Source organism: Vombatus ursinus, unplaced genomic scaffold (assembly GCF_900497805.2).
Source record: "Vombatus ursinus unplaced genomic scaffold, bare-nosed wombat genome assembly UNPS02014818.1, whole genome shotgun sequence".
Lineage (NCBI taxonomy): Eukaryota > Metazoa > Chordata > Mammalia > Diprotodontia > Vombatidae > Vombatus > Vombatus ursinus.
Genome location: NW_020954596.1, coordinates 8,659,061 through 8,686,156, shown reverse-complemented (window position 1 = coordinate 8,686,156; position 27,096 = coordinate 8,659,061). Strand labels below are relative to the sequence as shown.

General features: G+C 41.4%; 2 protein-coding genes across 4 annotated transcripts in view; one reads left to right on the top strand and one right to left on the bottom strand.

Annotated features, from left to right (window-relative positions):
• Positions 1–23,597, bottom strand: part of CFAP99 (cilia and flagella associated protein 99) — a 172,511-nt gene extending 148,914 nt beyond the window's left edge. The window contains 2 exon segments of the mRNA XM_027836284.1: positions 8,090–8,217; positions 23,433–23,597. Coding sequence (XP_027692085.1) covers positions 8,090–8,200 — 111 coding nt within the window. The 5' untranslated portion in view covers positions 8,201–8,217; positions 23,433–23,597.
• A 1,122-nt stretch (positions 23,598–24,719) lies between these two features.
• The window catches only part of ZFYVE28 (zinc finger FYVE-type containing 28), a 188,175-nt gene continuing 185,798 nt past the window's right edge, over positions 24,720–27,096 (top strand). For all 3 annotated transcript variants that reach the window (XM_027835962.1, XM_027835961.1, XM_027835963.1), the window contains exon 1: positions 24,720–24,783. In XM_027835962.1, coding sequence (XP_027691763.1) covers positions 24,745–24,783 — 39 coding nt within the window. In that variant the 5' untranslated portion in view covers positions 24,720–24,744. The remainder of the gene's footprint in view (positions 24,784–27,096) is intronic.

Genomic DNA, 27,096 nt, shown 5'->3' with positions numbered 1-27,096 from the left:
CTTTATCTTTCTGGTTCTCTCTCTCTCTCATTCTTTCTTCCCTCCCCCTCCCTTCCCCTCCCCCTTTTCTTTCTCTTACTCTTTTCTGTTGCAAACAAAGGAAAGAAAGAGACTGTCCCAGTCTAGTAGTTTTTATAGTCTACACAGTCAATCAAAGGAGGTTACTTGCACTAACATAGGAAGACACAAGGTGCCTCAATGTTAGGAGATCTGGGCATATTGAAAGCTCCATCATATGCCCTGTTATATTTGGTAATAACATAAATTACGAGTAGAACTGGCTTGTGTCAAAGAGATTTTTAAAGGCTTGCAACTAATAACCATGTTTTTCAGCTGTAACCTCCTTTAGAAGTCTTCAGAGTAGGCTCACACCAAAAAAAAAAAACAAAACAAAAACCCAAAAAACCCAACAACAATCCTAATTTCCATGGCTCCTAATGCTTTGTGAAGCTACCAGAGATTCATTAATGAAAAAACCAAAAACACAAAAATTTAAAAAGTATTCATTGAAAAAGTATTATTGAAAGAAAGGATTAAGTCAAGTCAAACACAATGTAGGGAGGTCAGACGCTATAACTGGATTTAGAAAGATAGTTCCAGAGTTGAAATGACTCTGATTGACGAAGAATGCCAAGAGCTCAAAATCACAAGACTTTGGAGTTACACGTTTTTGTTTTACAGAGGAGAAAACTGAGGCTCACAGTAACTTGCCCAAGGGCATACATGGTGGTAGTGGTAGATCTTCTTGATGCCAACTTCTAAATTCTTTTCTTTACATCACACTTCTCTCTAAGTCAAAATGTCTTTTAGCTTCTTTTCTAGGCTCTGTGATTTTAGCTATAGTACGAGCAGGGACTATCTACCCATGAAGAAGCTTTTCAGATGAATGATCTCACTGTATTAAGAAATATCATAATCTCATAGGTCTATAGATCCTTATAGGTCCTTTGAGATCATCTAGCTTAATCTCCCTCATATTACAGTCCAGGAGCCTGAGAACCAGAGAGGTTAAGACAAGAAATCTGCCCAAAGTCACACAGGTAGGGTCATAGATTTACAGGTGGAAGGAACTTTAGAGATCTCTTAGTCCAGCCCTCTTATTTTAGAAATAAGACGAAATAAGAAACTTTCAGAGGCTCAGAGAGGTTAAGGGACCTGCTTGAGGTCATACGAGTAGTAAGTGTCCAAGCCAGGATTCCAACTCAGGTCCTCTGACCCCCAAATCCAGTGTTCTTTCCACTGTGCTACACTGCCTCTTGATGTGGGAGAAGCATGAGGAAAGGATACTAAAGGTAGGAGATCAGCCAGGAGCTACTGGTTCTAGGCTGTCCACCAATACATGCCAGTTCTGCAGACCCTCTGTCAGGTATGTGCATCACACAGTCTCAGCAGGGAGTGAGCACAGACCTCAAGAAGACAAAGATATTTGCCACATGGACACATTTCAAGTATTTTGAAGAACTGGAGACTTTTCTAACACTTGAGATCTACTATTAGAAATTTGTGGAAAAACTATGCCATTATCCCAAGTCCTCTCAAGGATCTCTCTCATGGGTAAATGGTTGAGAAATTAAAGGGGGAAGGACAAAAGAGGAAATCTGGCTTGGACCTGCTAGCACTATTTGGAGATCAATGGGATGAGAAATGTGTGCAGATTACATGGGATCAATCAGTCAACAAGCATTTATTAAGCACCTACTGTGTGCCATGAACTGTGTTAGGCTCTAGGGACATAATGACCAAAAGAATAAAAGAAAAAAAAAACCTAAATAGTCCCTTCCTTCAAGGAGCTTACATCCTATTGATCACAAATAGTCACATATACATAAACACAAGAAATACACAAAGTAAATTGAGAATAATTTTGTGTGTGTGTAGCTGTGTGTGTATGTGTGTAGGGGTGTGTGTATGAAATCATGAAAGGCCACAGGTAAGAAGTGATGTTGGTTTTGAAAGAAGCTCATGATTCTAGGAGGCAGAGGTGAAAAAGAAGCATATTCCAGCCTGAACAGCAGCATGCACAAAGGCATGATAATGGAACACTGTGTGTGAGGAATGCCACGTAGGTCAGTTTGGGCAGACTATGCAGAGTCTATGAGAGGTAACATAGACCACAGAGTCTGTGATAGAGTGCATGAAGTAGGATGGTGTGTAAGAAGTCTAGTAAGTTATTAAGATTGGATTAAAGCTGGATTGTCAAAGGTTTTAAATACCCAAGTATTTTGTCCCTAAGAAAATGGGGTCACCGGGACTTTCTGAGCAAGGAAGTAGCCTGATCAGGACTGAGCCTTGGCAACTGCGTGGCAGATGGCCTGGAGAGAGCAAAGGCTCAAGGCAGGGAGACCAGTTAGGAGATTATTGTAATAGTCCAGGGGAGAGGTGATGAGGGCCTGAACTAAACTGGCAGCTGTGTGATTAGGGAAACAGGGATGAATGGGAGAGATGCTGTGAAAGTGGAATTGACAAGACTTGGCAACAGCTTGGTTATATGGCATAAGGAAGAATGCAAGAGTCAAGGTTGTGGACCAGGTGACAGGAAGAATGGTGGAGCCCTCTACAGAACCAAGGAAATTAGGAGGCTGGGTGAGTTTGGGGAGAAAGAGAAGTTCTATTTCGGTCATGATGAGATTGATACGTCTACATGTCATCCAGATGTAAGTGTCCAATAGGCAGCTGGTGGTGTGGAAACAGAGAACTGCTTCACACATACCTCATTGCTGGTTTCTGCACCTCCAAGAAAACTCTTTGTGCTATGCATGAAGAACTACAGGACTTGAAAGCTGCTTCTTACCAGGAGAGCAATGGCCATAGGCAGCCTTTTGTACTTGCTAGTAGAGGCCTGGCAGTGAGACTTGTTATTCCATATACAAATGGAGGTTTTTGGCTTTAAAGTAAAGTATCACTGATCAGTTCCAAGAGTTCTGTTACAAGTTTGGACAGAAAACAATCCACGGACATATTTTGACAAGCACAAGGTTGAATGTTGCCAGCTAGACTCGTATAGTGGTGCTGGCCAAATATGGCGCATTCCTGGCCAAGGAAGACCAATGTGGATGCAGATGCTCTGTCTGTAGGCCCATGAATCCAAATGTAAGCAGCAAGGAACTCTGAGAGAGAGCAAGAGAGTGAGCGAGAGCAAGAACGAGCAAGAGAGAGAGAAAAAGAGAGAGAGAGAGACAGAGACAGAGACAGAGACAGAGACAGAGAGACAGAGAGAGAGAGAGAGAGAAAGAGAAGGCAGCATGTGCCAGGACAATCGAACTATCGCCTTAAGCAACATCAGCCATAGCTACTAAAGACCTAGAAAAGAAAGTTCTTGCCACCAAAGTCATTGGAACTGTCAAATGATTCAGAAACAGATATGTTTTTTTATCAGCAGAAATGACATTAAAGAAGAGGCATCATGGTCACTACACCCTAAGGTCCATGGGACCTTTCCATCTAATTTGCATCTGAAACCTTCTATATGTATTGTTTCCTCTTTTAGGATATGAGCTTCTTTGAAGCAGACTTTTTCTGCTTTTCTATCTGTATCCCCAGCACTTAGCACAGTGGTTTTGCACATAAATGCTTAATAAACGCTTTTTCATTCATTCATTTATCTATGGAGGAACTTTAGACAATCTGTGACATGAAGGCACTAGGGCCACTCGTACAAGAAAGTCTATCTAAGAGTCTAAGAATTCCCCAGGAGTGGGCACTATTGGTGGATTTAAGCATTACAGTACTGCACCAATTCTTTCTATCACTTGTCCCTGGATGATTTGCAGTCCATTCGAAGTGATACAGGTCAAAAGTGAGGTATGGCTCTCAAGGGACTCAACTCTGGCTTTCCAGAGTGCACCCTGTTGTTGAGCAAAGAGCAGAGGTTGGAGCTATGCAATGGAATGCCATACTAGACCATAACAAATCAATACAAGGTGTAAGAACACAGCCAGAACCACTCAAGGCCTACTTCTCTAAAAGCACAACAGAATCCCACAATCATTCTGGATACTTGGGCAGAGAGACAACTTTAGAGCTCATATGGACGAGATTCTATGGGTCAAAGATGACTGTGGATCCGTGTTAGAAGTGTGGGACCTGTGCTTGGTGTCCTAAAAAGAAAATTCTACAGGCTGATACTGCTTATCTAGAGAGCATAAGTGCTAGTACTTTTTTGGAGTTGACATGCAGAGAAGCCCTGTCTCTGGAAGAGGGTAGGAAGAATGCAAGCAACTTTCTAGAGATGAAAGACCATTTTACGTAGCATATACAGGCCTACCCAGGAAACTTCTATTGTAACCAAGGTATTTCAATAAAAGTGTTTCTTAATAAATAGCTTCCAAGCCAATATCCATTCTGATCCAGATAGAGATTTTGAGAATTAAGTACTCAAGGATTTATGGTCCCTGGCAGGAATCAAGAAGTCTAGAACTATGTCTACAACATGCACCTCATAGTGCATGTCTTAATATTATTTAACATGATCAGATGGCTCAATGGAGTTACTATTTGGCATTTCCAGATCATGCATATAGAGCTACCAAGGAAAATATCAGGGGCTCATTGACCTACAGATCTGTGTCTTGGAGCCTCAGAAGGAGGGGAAAGTGGAGACATAACTGATAGATCGCTTGACTGAAGATGAGCTGAAGGAAGCTGTCTTCCTAGCTGTGGCCTCTGTTCATCTGCTTCTGATTGGGGAATTCAGTAGTTCTGGCAACCAGGAAGGAAGAAATAATGGTGAGAAATGGAAACTAACTCTGAAAAGTGCTCAGCCCAGACAGACAATTGGTGTCTGATGATGGCCCATAAAGAAGGGGTCTGGATTACTGTGTGGATGATGGGGACACTGCAATTTGCTCCCCACTTTCAGGAGCACCTCTGCTCAAATAGAGGGGAGGGCAGAAGGCGGAGAGGGAGCAGGGGTCATTCACTTATGAAGTATGACTCTGGTGACTGAAGACAATGAGAGTTTCATTTGGACCATCCATGGGTTGAGTATTGAAACTACAGGTCAACAAGTCTAAAAATATAATGGTTCATGTCACCGCAGAAATGCCAGAATGAGCCAGCTGACATATATCCCATTGGTAAAAGCAGAGGAATTTATGCGTGTAGCCAGATGATGCCCATTGATGAAATGTATATAATGTATATTATGTGCTTGCAGGTGGCCTGCATAATTGGGATAACTGTTGCACAGATTCATGGATATTTATGATGTATGCCTGCAGATGTGCCTATGCAACTATAAATTTACAGAGAATGCAACTTTTTAACTAGGGAGATGACAGAACATGAACAGGGATTACCTGCCTTTGCTGAAGCTTTCCAGTGTGGCATCACATGCTTACAGCACGGCAGCAGATACCGTTGTTCTAGAAAGTTCTAGTGCCATATTCTTGTGGGAGTGGGTCAGGCTGTACAAGCTTGGAAGAATGAAGGAGAGAGGATGATGATATCTGGGGAGTCTTTAGTACTACTGAGCAGTCACAAGCAGATGGAGCCAAGCTAGAGCAGGGCTGAAGAAGGAATCCCCAAGACAATTCAAAGGCCAACAGACAGACTGGGAGTCATGGGCAGGGTGAGGAGAGAAGAGGGAGCCCCAGAGGAAAAAGCAATAAGGGGCTCCAGAGAGACCGAATGAGCAGAGATTTCAGGGGCCCACGTTACAAATTAAAATCACCAAAAATTTCTGTTTCTATTTCCTTGTAAAATAGAGACGTGTTAAATGAAGAGGGCAACAGCATGGATTTTATGGAGCTGTTGTGAAATGTTAACTACTGCATGTCTATAAAAATGCAGTCAGATTCTTTGATATAAAGTCCTATTGCATTCATTTTTTCTAAATAAAGGCTGGCAATAAATGTTTAGGACTGCTAGGCCTTATTTGGAGGCCGAGATTTAGGGCAGGCCTTGATGCAGTTTCTTTCTCTACTATGAGACATCCACATTTTGTTCTCAGCACTAAAGCTGAATTTCAGTGTAAGGGGGTTCAATTTCCTGCCCACGAAGGTAGAATTATTAGTAGCCTTTAGCATCTTTAACCTGAGCTCAATAACTGCTTTAGGAACCGCGTAACGTGAGCAAGTCCTGCTATTCTGAACCATTGTCCAGGGTGGCCCATTTTCACTGGCCAGGGCCTTACTCTGCCTGCTGTAGCCCGGCTTCTGGTTTGAAGTGCTTGTGATGTATGGATTTTTATCTGAGAAGTCAAGCTCTGAACTTCTGCAAAAGGTCTCCCCTTCCTATTTAAGAGCTGAATAAACTTATTAAACTAATACCGTATACAGAGTAGCTTTCTTCTTTAGGCTTTAGTCTTCCCACTTGAAAAATGAGGATAATAACAATTTCTTTCTTACTGCTATGAGGGTAGGGTAATGAAAGAAGTGATGGATTTGGGGTCTTATGTCCCGGGTTTGAATTCTGGCTGATTGAATCCAATCTGATCAAACCTCTCAGTGAGAGAAGACACCATGTAAGTACAGTAAAATATGGTGTCATGCTCAGCATTGCTATGGGGTGAGAACAGGATAAGTCACAAAATATCTGAGCTGGAAGGGAACTGTGAGCTCTTCGAGGCCAACATCCCCCAACCCCCAAATCTGGGGAAACGGAGACCCAGAGAGAAAGGACGTGCTCAAATAAGTGGTGGAGATGCTGCTGGAGCTCAGGCTTCCTGACTCTCATTCAGGCACTTTCCCCTCTCATCTGCCGCTCTGTCAAAACAGACTGTGGAAGGGAAAACCCATTTCTGGATTCAATTGAATTAAATGTTTGTGAAACAGAATATTTGCACTTGGCACTGGGGAAGATGCAAAGTTTAGGTAAGACACAATCTCTGTCCTCATGGAGCTTATGGGTCTGCCGGCAGCTAGGTGGTGCAGTGGATAGAGCACTGGGCCTGGTGTCAGAAAGCCTGAGTTCAAATTCAGCCTTAGATACTTACTAGCTGTGTGATCCTGGGCAAATCACTTAACCTCTGTTAGTCTCAATTTTCTCAACTGTAAAATGGGGAAAATAATAACACCTACCTCCCAGGGTTGTAAAGATCAAATGAGAGAAGATTTGTAAAGCATTTAGCACAACGCCTGGCATGCAGTTAGCCAACATCTTAAAGAGAGGAGGGGGCATATGTGAGGATGAGATAGGAGGCGGAGCTACTCTAATCTTTTCATTTCATACAAATACATATCCTCCTCTTTATTTTTATTCATTTCTATTTATTTATTTCTATTATTATTAATATAGTTTATTCATCATGAATATAATGTTTTTCTTTCAGTGCATTTGGGTATAGAGAAATACACCCGAAGTTGCACGAATGATGTTTTCTTTGACAATTCATCTGACTTAACAAATTTTATGCACTAAGAAGACCTATAGAGAAAAATGAGCAGGAAAAGCTTGATGTAGTGATGCAGTACAGGAAAGATGCTTTACACACATTATTGAATTTGATCCTCACAGCAATCCTATGAGGTAGGGTCTGTTATTTATCCCCACTTTACAGATGGGAAAACTAAGACTGAAAAAAAAAGCTTAAAGTGACTTGTTGAGGTTCCCACAGTTAGTAAGCGTCTGAGGCAGGATTTGAACTCTGGTCTTCCTGACCTTGTGGCAAGTGCTTTGCCATTTACTGCTCTGTGATGTCCCTTCACCCCTCTGGGTTCTAGTATTCTCATCTTTGAAATCAGAATGATAGACTAGTTGATTCCTAAGGCTTTTAAAAAAATAATAGCTCTAAATCCTTTGAAAATGTCAGTAATATAAAGATATAATTATAGGACATTCAGTGGAAAAGGTTAGTTCTTAAAAACATTATATTTTAAAATTATAATTAGAGTTACACCAACTCTTGAACCAGTTATTACTAATAAACTATTTAAAACATAAATTTATAATGTTAACTCTAATATATTTTCAAAATCATAATCTAATTTCTTTTCATTTTTTTAAAGAATAAAAGGAAATAGGATATAAAGGCAACCTTTCTTGTAAAAATAAGTAAATGAAAAATCTGAAACACATCATAGAGGCAATTTGCCATCTCATTGGTTAAACTTTTGAGAGGAAACAGCACAGTACCAGAAATTCAACATACCTGCAAGATGGTAGACATCTCTTCTAGGACATGCTCAGGACTGTCAGCTTCAGGATTAAATTTGTCCAATTGTTCAATCATGGGCTTGATACATTTATTAAAAGAGGCCATATTTGCAGTGAAAATTCCTAAGATGGAAGGAAATTGTAAATTTTCATGCTTTCTTTATAATATTCATATAAAATGAGAAATTCACAAGGCTATGTTTAGTATACAACTCAATAGTCAGGGCTATCTGAGGAAAAGATTAAAAAGTACCAAGCACATGAAGAGGGAGGCGTTAATGACAGCTGACAAATGTACATATGCACATATACAAATGTATATATGCATATTTGTCAACTAATATCTCATTAGTCTAATGACTAATTAGTCTAGTATCTAATTACTCTAATATCTCATTCATATATATGTACATATATATGCAGCACTGTATAGTTTATAAAACTCTTAATGCACATTATCTTACTTGATGTTGACAACCACCCTGTGAGGTGTGGTGGATAATACAAGTATAACCATTTCCAGCTTACTGAGGAAGAAACTAAAACATAGAGAAATGAGATGATTGGGTTCCCAAACCCTTGCCTACTCAAGGACAAAACACTACCAGCTACCAATTAGACTTGAACTATTTAATCATGTGCTTTTCTAAATGGATGAACCTCTCTCTAATTACTAATATTCTGCCTTGGCTCACTTCTCTATGGTTAACATATTCTCACTCCATTAGAAGCGTTCAATCCCACTGATTCCTAACCTTTGGCTTTGGATGTGCCAGTCTTGTTGTCCATATCCAACTGGCTGGTCTTTTACTCCTCTCCACCTTAACCCTATCTCCTCCCAATGTCCCACCCCAGATTTGCCCCAGTTCCACTGTGCCCTCTAAAATGCCTGTCAGATTATTATTCTTGTCCGTAATTCTTCTTAAACCTCTTTATTTCTCATTCTTTCCATTTTCTGACCCTTCTGATTTCTGGAGGATATCAAAATGATGCTGACATGATCCACTAAAAATTTATGTTTCTGTCATAGGGGAAAGTTAACAAAAAGGCAAACTGAGGCAATTCTCTGAGCAAGATAACATTTTGTTACCAGAGGCATGCTGTTTATCAATAAAAGGACCAATGGCTTACTGCCATTTAAGCCAAAAACCCTGAGTAAAAGGACAGTTCCCTTTTTCTTTAGGTTTTGGGGAATACAGAACAAAGAACAGAACAGGGGAGGTGACATCATGGGATTGAAGGCAACATGACTGGTTATAGAGCTGAGGTGCAGGGAACAAGATGATTGGTTGGAAGTTTGGTAGTGGAGGTTAGCAATGACCCTTTCTTTTTCTGAGACTAAGAATGCTTATTGTTTGGGTCCAGGTGCAGATATCCTTGAAGGATAGCTTGGTGGTGTAAAAATACTAAACCCAACTCTCTTGTGTTCACATGAAGAATAGATCAGTGATTAGCACGAGAGATGAAGTTTTAAACTTAGCCCATCACATACCAGCTGAATTTTGAACCAAGTTCAAAGACGAAGATCCATGATTTAAGCAATTACAGGACAAAATAAATTACTTGTAAATAGGATCAATAAGAAATGATACACAATTAATATTATTCATTTCATTACCTAATTTCAACTGGTCCCTCACTGCAGCAAGGCAATCCTTTTCCAGCACCCTAATCAATTTGCTATTCCACCTTTCACTATGGTTGTTCCAAACCTTATCTGTCCTTAAGCCTCCCACATAATCCTCAGTCAACACCTTAGCTAAGGAACGTGCCTCACACTTCACTGAAAAAAAAAATTGAGATCATTTGCCAAGAGCTCCCCTTTCTCTTCTCCTTCTCATCTCACATGATCCAGACATAGTTATGATGACAATTGTCCCCACTATCATCCCTGCTGTCTCTGTCTCATCTTCAATTTGGACAACAACATCTACTGGCTGTTCCCTACTGAAAAACATATCCATGTCTCCCCCAAGCTTAAAAAACTCTTGCTTGAACTGACCATCTTGGCTATTATACCTATTCTCCCCTTTGTGGCCAAACTCCTCGAAAAGTCATTTACATATATTGCTTCCACTTTCTCTCCTCTCATTTTTAAACCCTCTGTAATCTGGGCTCTGATCTTATCATTCAACGGAGACTTCCCTCTTCAAAAATACTAATGATCTTTCAATTGCCAAATTTAATGGACTTTTCTCAATCCTCATCCTTCTTGACCTCTCTGGAGCATCTGACACTGTCTACCACTTCCTCTCAGATGCTCTCTTGTTCAATCATGCCTAAATAGGAGTCTACACCATAACATCCCTTTTATAAAGCAAACGAACTTAGTCTCAGTATCCCTTCCAGTGGTGCCTGGAACTTAGACACTATCCCATATGCTGGGTGTTCTGCTCTTTGGTTCTTTGTCCAAGAGTCAGGGCTAGGAGCAAGATGGACGATGACCAGAAAAGGAGACTGAGAAAGGAGCATTCAGAGAGGTTCAAGGAGATCCAAGAGAGTGTCACAACCTAGGGAGGAAAGTTTATCCAGGAGGAGCTGCTGGTAAATGAACTTTGTCAAAAGCTTCAAAGAAGTCAAGAAGTTTGAGAACTGAGAAAAGAGCAACAGATGCAGCAATCCTGCAGAGAAGTTTCAGATGACTAGTGAAGTTAGAAATAAAATTTCCAGGGATGAAGAAGGAGGAGGAAAGCAAAGACAATGAATGTTAGTAACTTTCTGGAAAAGGGAGGCATCAAGGACACAGCTGGGGGCTGGCTTTGATTAGGAGAAAGGCCACAAGAGAACTAACACAGTTCATAAAACATTAAAATGCCTGTAACCACTCTTATTGAGGTCATAAGTGGCATATCCTCCTTCCAATTTTTGAATACATTTTCATTAAGCATAACTAATGACTTATTTCATTATGGTCTTATTACTCTTTAATCATGATTATTTCTGGAGTCCTTTTTTTCTAACTGACCTCTCCTTGACCGTTAAATCCTGTCTCGCTGATACAGTGGCCTGGATGTCATGTTTCCATCTGAAACTTAATTAGGCAAGGACTAATCAAGTAATCCTTTACCCTAACCTTTCCTCACTCACTGGTCATCTTCCAATCACCACTGTGCCCATACAAATTTGGAATCTTGGACTCTTCTGAGGAGTTCATCAAATCCTGTGGTGCATTTTCCCTTTGAATACCTTGATATCTGCTTTTTCCTTTCCAGCAAATTTCTGGTCTATGCATTGGTTCCACTGGCCTTGGACTCCTTTCCCTTTGCAGCCTCCATCATTTTTCTTTCCTGGTAGTCTTAAAATGGTGCCACAACAGTGCCCCTCTTGCCAGGCATTTTGACTATGCCACTTCATCACCTTGAGTTCTTGACTGGTTCCTTGTAATGCTTTCCAACATCTTCAGCCTCCTGACATTTGATAACAAGGTTCTCACCTGTTCGTCCTTGCTTGAATCACATTCTTGTGTTTCTGTTCTCTGTCAGCACCATGGCCAGAGTTAGCAGTGAAGTTGGAGAGCAGTAAGATGAGTCAGCACTACAAGGAGGTAAAGTACTAAGACAACCAGGGAAGGCAGATCTGTACCATGCTGACTTTAGAAGTGTGTGAGAGATCATATGTTATGGGAAATCTAAGGAAGAGAGTCTAAGGCTTTTATGAATAAGCTGCCACAGGGGAGCCTCACTGCAGATTCTGTTGCTTGTAGCATAAAACTTAGACCTCAGAGCTTCAAGAAGGATGGGGCTGCATTGCTTAGAGACCCTGGAAGCATTCATTAATGTTGGGCATTTGTATTTCTCTTCTGGTGCTCCACCCTTTAAAAGACAGCCTATGTATTGTATTACTGTTTCTTCTCCCCAAGGCATCTTCCATGGTGTCACTATGCTTGGACTCTGTACCCCTAGCTAGCTGGGGGTCACCCTTACCATAGAGGCTGGTCTTTGAAGTAGGGCATTCCAGATATAGTTTTGCTTGCACACTAATGTGACATCTCTGAGACTTTGCTCCCACCAATCTCAGGGCACATGTATTTGACATTCCCAGACACAACATTCTTTTATCTAGTTCTTGTATTTTTAGGAAAGTCAAGATACTTTCATTCCATTACTATTCTCTGGATTTTACATCTATGATATTTCATAATTCTGAAACAGCCTTTCACAACAAATCTAACAAGGCCCATTCCCTTCTCATTTATAACTTTGTTAAAGTCATTTATAACTTTGTTAAAGTCCCACTTCCTATATTAGGAAAGATTCTCATTTTTCTCCAATTTCTTTCTATCTCTGGTGTACAACAATAAGCAAATTAAGAAGCACAAGCTCATTAAGTGCCTGTTTGTCTAGTTCAAATCTGTCAAATAAAAAAAACAAAATTACTGAAAAGGAAAAAGATAAAAAGGCTTGAGTAGACTAACTTTCAAAAGTGATGAGTCTTGGTGTGGATAACCCTTTTGCCAGGAATGTTGAAGAGGGAATTTTTATTCAAATATGGGTTAGACTAGGTCTTATCCAACTCTCTGATTCTTTGATTCTGGGGAAAGCAGTGTCATTAAAACTAAGTCACCATGAGATAATGAGAATCATTAACCCTTTTGACAAGGATTCATAGAATCTTAGAGTTAGAAAAGACCACAGTTATCCAATATCATCCTTTTTACAAGTGAGGAAACTGAGGCCCAGCAAGTATAGTATTAACTCAAAAGCATCTACATTGAGTGGAATACCAGGTTGCGATGACTGTTAAATATAGAATAATAGGGAGTGAGGGAGAATTTCCTTTATCTTTTTATCTTCCTGGCACTTCTTAAATCACACTTTACCCACAATGCCTGCATATTGCTTGAAATATAATTGTGTGGTGTCCCTAACTATCTGGTTGTTAGAATCATAAACTGGGCACCCTTGTTTCTTCCTAATCCTTTAGATATAAGTACATGTTTAACCTATTTTTTTCACCACTTTGTTTCAATTTGGCATTTTTCTTTTCCATTTGTTAGGTTGACAAGACTAGAACACAAAGTTAATGAGCACCCTTCTGCCTACTGCGGGTGGTGGCTTCTGCATTAGTATCTGATCCCTGCAGTGGGGAAGACTGTCTTTCTTTACCTTCCTCACACTGTCACCCTTCTTCAGGAATCTCCTGGTGTTCCCTGAAGCACATGGCAAACAAATGACATTTTGTAATGCAGGCAGCTTGCAGCCCAGTAAGGAGGGGGAGAGAATTAGGTTTGCAGCATATGATTGGCATTATTACTATTCTTTTCTTTTCTTTTCTTTTTGAGAGTCATCTTTTGTTATTAATTTATTTTGAATTATCAACAATCACTTCCATAAGCTTTTGAGTTTTAAATTTTTCTCCCCCTCCCTCCCCAAGGCGGCATGCAATCTGATATAGGCTATAATTATACACTCCTATTAAACATATTTTCACATTAGTGATGTTGTAAGTAAGAATTAGAACCAATAGGAGGAACTACCCGAAAGAGGAAACAAAACTTTCCTTTTTTCAAAGGAAAAAAATAGCAAATAGTATGCTTCGATCTGCATTGAAACTCCATAGTTCTTTCTTTAGATGTGGATAGCATTTTCTATCATGAGGCCTTTGGAAATGTCTTAGATCCTTGTATTGCTGAGAAGGGTTAAGTCTATCAAGATTAATCATTGCACAACGTGGCTGTTACTGTGTACAACGTTCTCCTGGTTCTGCTCACTTCACTCAGTACCAGTCCATACATTATTATTATATATAATATAATAATATCAATATAACAATATATTAATATAACAATATAATATTAATATTATTTTAGAAGAGGGTCTTTTTATTGTTTATTTCTTCACTCTCTGTGCTCACACTGTCTTTCAAACTGTTGAAAGTTATTTACAAATGCAATTGTCAGTGAAATTAAAATGAATAAGGCCCACATGTTCTAAGTCAAATCAGGGATCCAAAATATAGGATAATGTTATTATTACAATGTACTGATTGGATCACTGGTAGAAGTAGGCTGAAGTACTTCTTTTCCATTGTGAGTGTAAGTACAAGCCAAGTTACTTTAAATCCTTTTGAATTAAGCATATATTATTCTCATCATGTGCCAGGTGCAGTCCATGACACCTTCTTAAAAGAGAAGCTCCCTAACACATATGGCTGTGAACAAAATAATTTCAAACGAACAAGAATGGGAGTGGATCTGAGAGATCATTCAATTCAATCTCATCATTTTACAATTTAGGAAACACAGGCCACGAAAGGCTAGTGAAAAGAGCACAGACGCTGGAGTAAGAGAGCATGTGTTCAAATCTCCCCTCTGACATCTATTACCTGCATGCTCTTGGGCAAGTCATTTAAGCTTTCTGGCTCTCAGTTTCCTCAACTGTAAAAAGAGGAGTTTGGCTACATGGCCTCTAAGGTCCCATCAAGCTCTAAATCTCTGATTCGAAGTGATTTGCCCAAAGTCATCCAGCTAACATGGTCACAGCAGAAATGAGATTCAAACCCTGATCCTCTATCTCCAGGTATGTGTTTTCCCTACTAAATCGCCCCAATGCCAGCAATTAGTGCAAGGCTCAAGGTGCAATGGCAGATGGAACCAGTTTTACTGTCAAACACTGTGGAGTGAAAAAACTCTTCCCCTAAAAACTTGGAGCAAATGTCTGTGGGAAGCTGACATAGGAAGAGAAGGTTTGCAATCTGAGAGAAGGTACTGGGGTAGTGGGGTGGGCTAAATTTGCCAGACCTAAGCATGGATATAGAGAGCAACTACGATGTCTCTTTTGTAAGATCTCACGTTGTTTTTGTGGAGTCTTTTGTATTAAAAGATGAAGCAATTGATAATTCTAGGGCTTCACTTTGAATTTTTTTTTAATAGACAATTGGGGTTAAGTGACTTGTCCAGGGTCACACAGTAAGTGTCAAGTGTTTGGTCTGAGGCCGGATTTGAACTCAGGTTCTCGTAACTTCAGGGCCGGTGCTCTATCCACTGTGCCACCTATCTGCCCCCCCACTTTGAACTTTTTAGGGGTGATTGATTTGGGTACATTTTCTCATCACGTCAAGTTAACAAGCATTTATTGAATGAATGAAGCATTTGTATATGTACATGTGTATATGTGTGTATACATACATATATATATATACATATATATATACACACACATAAAAACATATTTGTATAGTGGTGACTATCTCTGCTGGTCACATGGAGACCAGGGTTTAATTCCCTGACTGGGATCCATAGGCAGTTGGGTGGTGCAGTGGATGGAGGGCAGGGCTTGGAATTGGGAAGACTTTTTCATCTTCTTCCTGAGTTCAAACCCGGCCTCAGACACTTGCTAGCTGTGTGACCCTAGGCAAGTCACTTAACCCTGTCTACCTCAGTTCCACATCTATAAAATGAGCTGGAGAAGGAAATGGTGAATTACTCAGGTATTTCTGCCAAGAAAACCTCAAATGGGGTCACGAAGAGTCAGACACGACTGAAATGACTGAACAACAAAGCAGCTCTGGAGATATAAACAAAAAAAGTAAAACTCCCTGCTCTCAAGCAGCTTACATTCTGATGGGGAAAGACAGGCATAAGGAAGATTTCAGATTTAAAGGTGACTGGCCATCTACTCTACTCCCCTCATTTTGCAGATTTCAGGGACATGCCCAAGGTCACTTAGGTAGTATGATTATTCACAGGTGGTATGTGAACCCAGGTCCTCAGATTTCAGAGCCAATGTTCTTTCCATGGTACCACAGTGCCTCTAGTTATACTCTTCACTAAACCATCTACCCAGCTGCTAAGATAATTTTCTTAAGGCACAGGTCTGTTTATATCCCTCCCTCCCACAATTAAATTTTTGGTGGCTTTACATTGCCTCTAAACTAAAATACAATGGGGTCATTTCAAGCTCTCTACAATCTGGCTCTTATCCACTTGTCTCTTCTTATTTCATATTAACCCCATTCATGTAACCCTATAATTACACTAATTATTTCTCAGACCTGATATCTGATCTCCCACATCTGTGGAAGATCATCTTGGCACAAATTTCTCCTTTCTCACCTTTGATGCTTAGAATACTAACCTCCTTTAAGACTTAGCTCTGATGTCACCTCTTCTTTGAAGGCTTTCCTGATTTCTTCTCCTTGGCCTTGTTACTACTTTCTCCCTACTCAAATTGCCTTGGACATATTGTATCTCACAGTAGAATGTAAGTTTCCTGAGAGCAAGGATTTTTGTCTCTGCATTCCTACCAACTGTCTTGTACATAGCAGGCATTTAATAATTATTGAATCGAATTGGTGTCTAGATTCCTTGTTCAGACTCTGACCGTGATTGATTAGACTTGCCTCTCATTGTCCAGTTGCTTTGTCTGGATTCCTGGCCCCTCCACCCCAGGATAACTCCCTTTGTGCCAGCATGGGAAGGACTAGACAGTTTTCCTTGTTCCCAATCGTCAGCCTGTCTTCTGGGATCTGCCTCTAACTGTTTCTTGTCACCGCAATTATCTCTGACCCATGGCTTTGTTCTGACTTCAGTCTGCATAGTCCTCAGCTGAGACTGACCCCTTTGTTCCTGATGCCTGACCTGGCTTGATAACTGCCCCACATCTTACTCAAGCTTTATGCCTTGATATTATGGCCAACTCCCTGAAAGGACACACTCTTGGTCTTTAGTTAAACTTTTCCATCTCAAACAAAAGAAATGATACCCCACACTCTGAATGCTAGAGCTGGGAGCAGGGATATGACACACATGTAAAAACAGTAGTAATCCAAGAAAGAACGAGATAAAGATAGTGGAGAGAGGTCTAGACAAAGTGCTTTAGGAAAATTTGAGGAGGGAGTAATGACTGTCACTTGGGGGCTGAGGTTTAAGGTGTGGAGAATAACAGAAGGTTCCACAGACAAGGTGGTGCCTAGGCCGAATTCTTAAGAAAAGGAAATAATTCAATAGAAATATTTGGAAATACCATCATTTCCTGGATGTGATAACATTAAAGTGATAACAATGATATCTGGCATTTTTACAGTGCTTTAATGTTTACAAAGCACATTACATACATTATCTTATTTGAACAAGATCAATCACGTTTGGGGAGAGGGAGGATGCCAAGGGAGTAGCAGAAGAAATCAGTAAAAGCAAGAGAAAAAAGCAATATATTCATATTAACTTTCAAAATCACCAGTAAAAGAAAAACATGGAATAAAAAATCTATTTTTTACTAGAACAATTTTGAAAAGATATTTTTTTTCTTTTCTGGCATATCTACCTTCTCTCCCAAAATGTGATTTGTACGGTATTACAGTAAGCAAATGAATATTACATTTTTTCAGAGAGTATTTAGGCTCAGACTTTCTAACTCCAAATAATTTACACATCACTCACCAGCACTGTCATATAGCATGTTTACAAACTAAACCAAGAAAGTTTCTAGGAAAAATGCTGCTCTTGACAAACAAATGAAACGTAAAGTATTCTGAGTTTTCACTCTGTGTGTACATATATATATATATAACATATATACACACACATATATAACATATATACACATACACACATATACATATATATGTAATTTCCCTTGTGTTGCTCTAATGAGAACAAAAATGGAATCTGTGAGCCAGATTTTTGCCATAGCTTAGTGCTATTTCTTCTAGTGATGTTATCAGAATAATTCATCTGTATAATAATGATAGCTAGCACTATCATATCATATCATATCATATCACTTTAAGGTTTGCAAAGTGATTTGTTTCTCACAACTCTGGGAGGTAGGTGCTATTTTCATCCCCATTTTAGAGATAAGAAAACCAAGGCAGGCAGAGGTTGTGACTTGCCAGGGTTGCACAGCTAGTTAGTGACTGAGCCTGGATTTGAACTCAGGTCTTCCTGACTCCAGGGACAGCGCACTGATAAGTCATACCACCTAGTTCTCTAAACTAAAGTTGTTCTTGTGTAGGAAAGAGATTCAGATATGGTGACCCTGACTAATGCCAAATATCTCTTTAGTTTTTTGATAATTTTTAAATTTTGATAATTTTTAAAATTCTGAGCTTAACAAACTCCAAAAGAAAAAAATTAGTATTTCCACGTAAAGTTAACATTTCCATCTAGGGCATCTCTAGTCGTCCTGATGAATACCTGCCCACTGGACCCAGATGGCTCTGGAGGAGAAAGTGACGCTAGTGACCTGCACAGCGCCCCCCCCCCCACTCAAATCAAAGTCATTTGCAAGTCAGTCATCATTTCCCTGATGTTGTGGTCCTCTTCCAGAATGAAGGACAAATAAAACCCGTGAGTGGTTCAAGCACTGCCTGAATGGGGACCCAGCTGGCCAGTTCCAGTTGGGTAACTCATCTCGTGGTCCTGTTTCCCTCTCACTCTCCCTCTCCTCTCTGGGGTCTACTGGCTAGATTTCTTTCTCAAAGACCAAGCCTTAAACCCAGTTCACTGTGGAGCTCATAGATTGGACAGCAATAGGTCCCTGCCCAAGCACCACTTAATCGTTATTTTTTGGGCCCCCTTGCTCAGAGGGAATGTAAATAGTAACTGTTTCTCTTTTTGGCCAGCAACCCTGAGGGTCTTTCCCAGTTTGCTTTTTTTTTTTAAAGGGGCCATCCCTCGGCTCACTTCTTAAAGGGGCCTTTTCATTGAATGGGCGTTACCTCACTCATGAGAACCTGAAAAGACCTTAGCTTAAAAGGGCCAAGGTCTCCCATTGCATCCTGAGCCATTTCCAGTTGTCCTGATGAATATCTGGCCACTGGACCCAGAGGGCTCTGGAGGAGAAAGTGAGGCTGTTGACTTTGCACAGTCCTCCCTCACTCAAATCAAAGTCAATTGCAAGTCATGTCATCATCTCTCTGATGTCACAGTGCTCTTCAAGAATGAAGGACAAACACAACAACAACATTTCCATATATACTGTAGAACAAAAAAGATGACTATATAGGAATCTGTGAATCTCTATTACATACAACTTGCTTTTTAAAAGACATATAACAAATTTGCCATGTTACATTAAAAACTGTTCTGCTTTTCTGTTTCTTCCTGATTTTCCTCCTGTTCTTTTCTGTGCATTTTCTTTTAATGCTTCAATGACCCTTGCCACACTACTGCTAGCCTCCATACCCCTAAATCCACCACTCAATTTTAAAAGATATACAAAAACCTTGTTAACAAATGCGCATTTATATAAACCCAATCCACACACTGGTTAAGTGGCTCTTTGAAAACGAAACTTCTTAATAGACTAGAGAGGAAAGAAACAGAAATAATTAAACTCAATAACCCAGTGTTAGATAAATCTGAAAATATAAATTACCTAGGGAAAAGCTCTCTATTTGGCAAGAAGAGCTGAGGAGACTGGAAAGTGGCATGGCAGAAATTAGGTTTAGCTCAACACCTTATACCATATGCTGCAATAAATTCAAAACAGATACATGACCTGAATATTAAAGATCATAACATAAGAAAAAATTAGAAGACAAACAGGTCACATGCTTTTCACAGCCATGGCTAGGGGATGAATCATTCACCAAACAAAGGAAAGAGGTGATTACAAAAGGTAAAATGAAAAATCCCAAATACATGAAAACCTTTGCATGAAAAAAATTAATACAATCAAGAAAAGAAAGGAAGTGGTCAACTGGAAAAATTTTTGTACCAAATATTTAAATAGACCTGATAAAGGTCTGATAGATAAGACAGATAAACCAACTAGTAGAAATGATAATCAAAATAACTCTTTAGGTTTCACTATACTCCAGGTAAACTGGCAAAGAAGACCTAAGATGGGAAAAGTTAATGTTGAAGGAGTTATGCAAAGATAGGCAAACTAATGAATTATTAGTGGAGCTGTGAATTGATACGACAGTTTTGGAATATTATCTGGAATTATGAGAAGTAATGAAAATGGCTAAACTCTTTGACTAAGACACTCCACTGCTACGCACATATTCCAAAGAGGTTAACAATAAGAAGAAAGTCCCCCATGTAAATGAAAATACTTACAGCAAAACTTTTTAATGTCAGCAAAAAACTGGAAATGAAATAGATGCCCATCTCTTAGGGGATGAATAAACAAGGAGTGGTGTATGAACGGAATGGAATATTACTGAGCTCTAAGAAATACTGATTGATGAATACATTAAAGCATAGAAAGAGTTACTTGAAACGATACAAGGTGAAGTAAGCAGAGTCAGGAAGATGACACACACAATGACTATAACAATATAACAACAAACAGCAACGATCAAACAAAATGAAATGGTGAGAAATTTTAATGACCAAGACTGAGTCTGAGGAAGAGATCTGAGAAGGCACCTCCTCTATGTGGAACAATACGTAAAATAGCAGCCTTTCTTTGGTGTCAGTTTTGTGGTACTTCTCTCCTTTTTAGTTCTTTATTATGAGAAATGGCTATTTGGGATGGAAGAAGGATATATTGGGAAATACGGGTCATGTAAAGGCAAAAGATATCAATATAATTTTATTTTAAAAATTAAAAAAAAAAGAAAACGAAGTTTCCTAAGAATGAGAGCTATTCAAAATTGGAAAGAGTTGCTATGAGAAGCTTTCCCATCCCTGGAGGTATTCAGGTAGATGATCACTTGTCAGGGATTGTGTAAGGTTGATTCTTGCTTAGGTACGGATAAGGCTGAATACCCTGTGAAATCCCTTCCAACTCTGTGGTTTTGTGATTCTATGATGTTAGGAAAAATAATATTCTAGGAGGGAGCCTCATATTATAAAATGGTGATAGGCCAAAAGAAGCTATAATGCTGTTCTGGTTACAGATAATAAATAAATGGCATTATTGTGCAATAATGTAATATATCAATATACAGGGAATAGTAATAAAGGAGCATAGACATATATGTTGAGGTTTATAAGGCTCCTTTCTCACAAGAACTCTGTGAGGAGGGTAGTACAAGTATTATTTTACAGATAGGAAATCTGAGGCTCTTAGAGGTTAAATAAAATCAAGTCAACAAGCATGTATTAAATACTTACTATGCATGGTTAAGTAACTTTCCTATAGTCATATAGCTCATTAGGGGCAGAACTAGGATTCAGTTTGACTTCAAATCCAATGAGTTTTTTCCAAGACACGACCAAAGCTCATTTCAGAAGTCTTGCCTTCCAGCAACCGCATCTGCCCAGAACAATCTCAAGTTCTGAAGTAAACGAAAAAAGGCCTTAACTAAGCAGCAAATAGCTGGAGAAACAGAAAGACACCCTTGTCCAGACAACCGCGTGTAAAATAAAGCAACAGAATTAGAAGCTGCAAATACAACGACAGAGGGATCAAGTGACAGCTGACAACCAGAGGAGGAGGCATTTTTGTAAACTGGGGGTTATCTCTGACCAATGCTTTTCTCCCCATCCCACCCCCTTCCAATCAGTTCTCCAGTCTGATTAATCCTATCTCTGAAACAACTCCTATCTGTCTCTTCTTCTTTATTACCACTGCCACCCCTCCAGTACAAGCCATCACTACCGTTGCCTTGAACTGTTGCCTCCTAAACAGTCTCTGCTTTTTCAAATATCCAATTCATCCTTCATGGTGCTGCCAACACACTAAGTCTTATGTATAGATCTGGTCATGCCAGTTCTCTGTCTAGGAATCCTAAGTAGCATCCTACTGCTTACCAAGTATATTTTAAATGCTTTTGGTTGGTATTCAAGGATCCCCACCAATTTGGTAGCATTACGCCTGTTCCAAACTTTTATTTTCTTATTATTCTTCTATACGCTTCATTCCTCTCCAGGCTCCACTCCTTACTTTTTCTCCCATGCCCCAGAAATATCTTCATCCTGATAGCTCACTTCCAACCCTAGAATTCACACACTGGGAACACCTTCTGCCCCTGTGGCCTCTCCCTCTGATTAGACAGCTTCTCCCAGAGCTTCTGTTTAAGAAGGATGCCTAGATCAGCCATATCTGCACTTTTCTCCAGGCTACGCACCAGATTTTTTTCAGCTATGCCCCAGAAACGACTTCATCTTGGAAGTTCCAGCTCTTCTTACTTCTAAAAAGACCTGAACTCTTCTGCATTAGTTTTTGCTTGCTCTGTTCTCCATGTCTGAAATGCCACCTCCCCTACCTTAACTACCTAATTATTAATCATTCTTTACAACTTAATTCAAATGCCTTCTTTTCCAGGGAGCCTTCTCTAAATTTCCCCAATTGGTAACAATGATTCTTAGACCTCACATTGCACTTCCACCATACCTGGAATAAATTTTCTCCTCACTTCTCTCTCTGAGACACCTTACTTTCCTTCACGCCTCACCTCAGATACTGCCTCCTCTGTAAAGCCTGGCTTCTGGTCCTGCTCCCTCCCCACTTGTTAGTGCTCTACCTGGACCTCCATTAGCAAGGATCTCATTTGAGTGCTTTGATGGCTATGCAATTTCATTGATTTAGATACTCCCTCTATTCATGAAGATTCATGCCACGCCTTTGTATCCATGTCCTCCATAAATTCTCTGCAAGGGCATTACCAGTCAGGGTGAGCGCCTTTCTCTGATCTCTTTATGTTACTGTGAGTAGCAAAGGAGAAACTGGGCTGGGCATCAGTCATTCCTCCTTCTCTGCACATGATATGACTACCTTCTTCTCTTGTCATACATATTTCTGGTGACATCCTTGAAGAGGCTTCTCCTGTGAAATTCCTCATTAGCGATGTATCACAGTCTACTCAAATCCCTACTTGGTAAGTGACCATGTCCAAGTTTTCAACCTTGCCTCCAAAGGGTGGCCTTCACTTTAGCCTACCTACTGCTACTCTTTTAAAATCTTGAAGTTCTGCACGAATGTATGGGGTTATTTATGATAATTATCATTATCACTAAGTTAACACTTACTTAACAAGCTCCTACTATATTCAAGTCCATGCCTTCAAAGAGCCTGCAGTTTAGCAGGAAGATTAGCCCTTATAAATAGTCCAAGTAGGCTATGACTCCATAAAGGTGAGATTCAGACAAAATATAGGGAGATGGTTCATTTTCAGGCTTAAAGAATTTATATAAAGAATGTAGTCACTCACTATTCCCAACAACTTCTTGTATCATGCATTTTAGATGTGTTAAACTCTAAAGAGTTCATACCCTCTGGTATGAACATAAGTAGAGCAAAGTTGGTTAAAGGCTCCCTAAAACTGCTTAGGATCACGAGATCCTAAGACTTTGGATCTGAAAGGAACCTCAAAGACCATGGAGTCCAACCCATCTCATGTTACAGATGAAGAAAATGAAACAGATTTAAATACAATTATTTAAATTTCTTAAAATCAGCATCTCCCAAGGGGTTAGACTTTTGGGGCAGGGGGAAGGGTACCTGAGAATAAGCAGGGAAGAGCTCAGAAATACAGGTGGGTGGTCTCAATGAGGCAGACGCCTGAATAACCCTCAAAAAGGGGACAGCCCAGTTCCTAAATAATTGAAAGTCAGTGTCAAAAAGATGCTAGGTGAGCGGCGTAAAAACCTGGTTCCCAGGCACCCCCTTTCCTTCCACCATCCTGGACTTGACTTCCCCAACAGTGAACTCTTCCTTACAGATTAGGTCAGCACACCTGTTGCTCAGCTCCAACTCACAGAATCTTCCTTTGGCGTCTACACAACCACCAGCGTTGCCTAGGTTAGCGAGACCGCGGTCTTCTGGGAACTGTGGTCCATCACCCTTTCGCTCTTTGCTTCAGCGGGATGTGAGAAAACTACTCAAACGGTAAGCAGAACGAAAGGAACGCTTGTTTGTGCGCCGTCGCCCAGCAACCAGAACGCGAAGCCAGGAGTGAAAAAGAAAACCCTCCCCCCACACCCCGCCTTGCAAAGTAACTACAATCCCCAGAATGCAAGGCGCAGATTAGGCGCTCCAGCGAATACTACAACTCCCAGCGTATTCTTCTCCAGAAGGAAAACAGTGCCCGAGAAGCTCGATTTTCGCAGTGCATCGTGGGGCTTGTAGTTCTTCCAGCAAAGCTTGTCATTTGCCTTGGTTTCTGATTCCCTCAGAAGAGGAGCTGGGGAGCTTCTCCAGACCCAGAAGAAACGTGATGCGCGGCGTTGGGCGCTCTGTAAAGCTAGGGTGGGAGGGAGCGCGCGACGTTGCGAGGAGTGACTCCCACCCCTAATTCCCAACACCTCGCCTCAGACGAGCTTGGATAGCGCAGGGGAGGGGGGCTTCCGGTGCGAACGGCGCATGTGCCCAACCCCCGGGACCGCCGTGACTGTGGAATGTTTTGGGGCTGTCAGTGAAGGGAGAGAAGGCGGCTGAGCCGGGGATCGCGCCGGCTGGGCTCGAACCCGAGCGGCAGCTGGAGCCGGCGCCCGAGCGGGAGCCCCCTCCCCCCGCCCGCAGCCAACGCGCGCCCCGCCGCGCGCACCCCGTCCCCCACTGCCTCCGCGAGCCTCCCCGAGGGCTCAGTGCTGGGGAAGAGGAGGCGGAGGCGGCGGCGGCGGCTGCCCCCGCGCCCTGCGGGACCAAGCCTGCGGAGGAGCCGCCGCGGCCGGCCCGTCCCCGCCGTGGAGTCGTCCGCGTCGTCCTCGCCGTGGTCCTCGGTCTGCCTGCCTCCCTTGGGCAGCCGGTCGCCGGGGGCGCCGCCGCTGCCGCCTCCTCCGGGGGCGAGTGCGGGTGAGAGCCGGCGGAGGCGATGATGAACAGGTTCCGAAAGTGGCTGTACAAGCCCAAGGTGAGCAGGTGCGAGGGGGAGGGAGTGCGTGTGCGCGCGTGGGTGCGCGCGCGTGTGTCCGCGCTCGGGCCGGCACGGGCGCCCCTGTCCTATCCCGTGCCGCTGCGCCCCGCTGGGCGAGGCGAGGCGAGGACCGGGACGTGGGCGGTGGCAGGCTCGGGCCAGCTTAGCCCGGAGCTCCGGCCCCCCGCCTGGGGCACGGCGGGCAGCCTCCAGGGCGGCCCGCGCTATGGGCTGGTCCCCCGCGGTGGTGGCGCCGCGCCACTCTGCCTGCCCGGGGGCAAGGAAGACTAGCCAGACGCCTGAGTCCGACACTGCAGGCGTGTGTGTGTGTGTGTGAGCGTGCGTGATCACTAGGGACAGCCGCTCCCGCAGGGGACCAGGATATCGCTTGTGACAGTGACCAAGCGTGTGCGGGCCGGCAGGCGGGCGTGGGGGTGACTTTTCTTAGTTCGTCATCCCTTCGCTCCTGCCTGGTTTTGTGGAGATCTAGGACTGTTTGCTGAGCACTTTCCCCGCACGTCCCCCCCTCCCCCCATAATAATAATAATTATTCAGATCTTTCTAGCGCTTAGAAGACTGACCAAGGGCTTTCTTTCATTCCTGTGAGACGAGAGCGCATGTATTATCCTTGTTTTGTGGCCGGGAGCATAGAGAGGGGCAGGGTTTTTGCCAGGGTCACTTAGCCCGCAAGTAGCTGAATCAGGACTAGAACCCGTGTCCAGTGCTTTCTCCACTGCGTGATTTCCGTAGCAAGAAAATGGTTTTGAAGCATCGTTTAGGACCTGTCTTCTTTCTCCCTTGTGACTTGGGCGGGGACACGGAATTCTAAGAGTCACTTTCCCCCGGCTCTTCTAACATCCAGGGAGTAGGGGGTCTTCTTGGATTGGAGGTAGGGAGGATGAGGAGCTGACAAAGCTTCGAAAGCTGGGGACTTGAGGGGCTTCTTTCTTTGCCCGGGGACAGGGACTCCCTCCGAGTGCAGGACTGAGTCTCTTTGAAGGGTGTCCTGCGGGAGCTGTTCTGGGCGGATAAGCCTGCGCTGCGGCGTCGAGCGGGGTCAGGCGTTGCAGCTGCCGCTGCGGTTCCCCGGCAAACCCCTCGCGCTTGCTTATCCCGATCAGGGCTTCACGTTTTTGGACCTGGCTTTAACCACTTCTGTGTTTGTCAAAATCTCCAAAGTCCCAGGGAATTGTCCCCATATCACGACCCTAGTAAAATAATATTTCCTCACAGTTGTTGATTTTAGGCTAAAGAGTTGTTTTGATCCTATCTCTGCTGGACCTCTTAAGTATATGCATATTTAACCATATATAAATGTGTGTGTGTACATATAGTGAGTGCGGAGTAGTAACTGTGCAATACCCAATCAGTTCTATTTGAAAAACGCATGCTAGACTTTTTTTTTTTTTTGTTAAATGAGAGAGATGCCTATTGATTTCTACACAGGTACCAGTTTTAGGCAGAAAACCATTTATGATCCTTCTTCTTTTCTATATTAATAAGGTACTAAGAGAAGGTACCCAAAAAGTTAGAATTTCTGCATCTCTTACGCTCTTATTGAACTTGAACTGTATTTCGAAATTGCTCTAAGTTCCCCCTGTGAAATTTGATTCAGGTTTTGACAATTTTGTGGCACCAAAATTTACCTCCTTTTAGCCATTAATTTTCACGTTGTTATAATTTATTAATGTTTTGTATTTTTATTTTTTGAATGCAACCAAATAGCTTGGTGGCAAAGTTTTTTTTCTCAGAATGTTTATTTTTAATTTTTCTTAATGTTAATCAAAAGTTTGTCTTTTAAAATTTATCCTCTCATGTAGGGTATCATCTTATGCATTTCACATTGAAAAAAAATTTCCAAATCCAGATGTGTTTGCTATAATTTTGTTAATGTTTCTAAGGCTGTTGAATTCAATGTATTAGTACTTGTAAATTTAGTGTTATTTCTTGTGTTATAACTTTCTCACCAATTAAAACAAAGAGACCATCTTGTCAAAAGGTGCTTTTTTTAGAGTAGTAAATTCACAAAACCTCTTATGTGTAAACATTTAATAGCTCACATTCCTGTGTCATTTTATTACTTATAAATAACAAAGTTGTGTCTTATGTGTCCACTATAACTTATCTATGCCTAAAAACAATGCACTCAATATTAGTATTTTTAGAGGAGGCTATTTTGCTAGTTTTTCCACAGAAAAGTAGCTAATTTCAAAATGACTTCTCACCCTGCTTACACAAGTGATTTATCAGTCTAGTTTATAGGTTTTTTTTTCTTCTTAAAAGCTAGGTTGTTAAATGAGATAATGTATG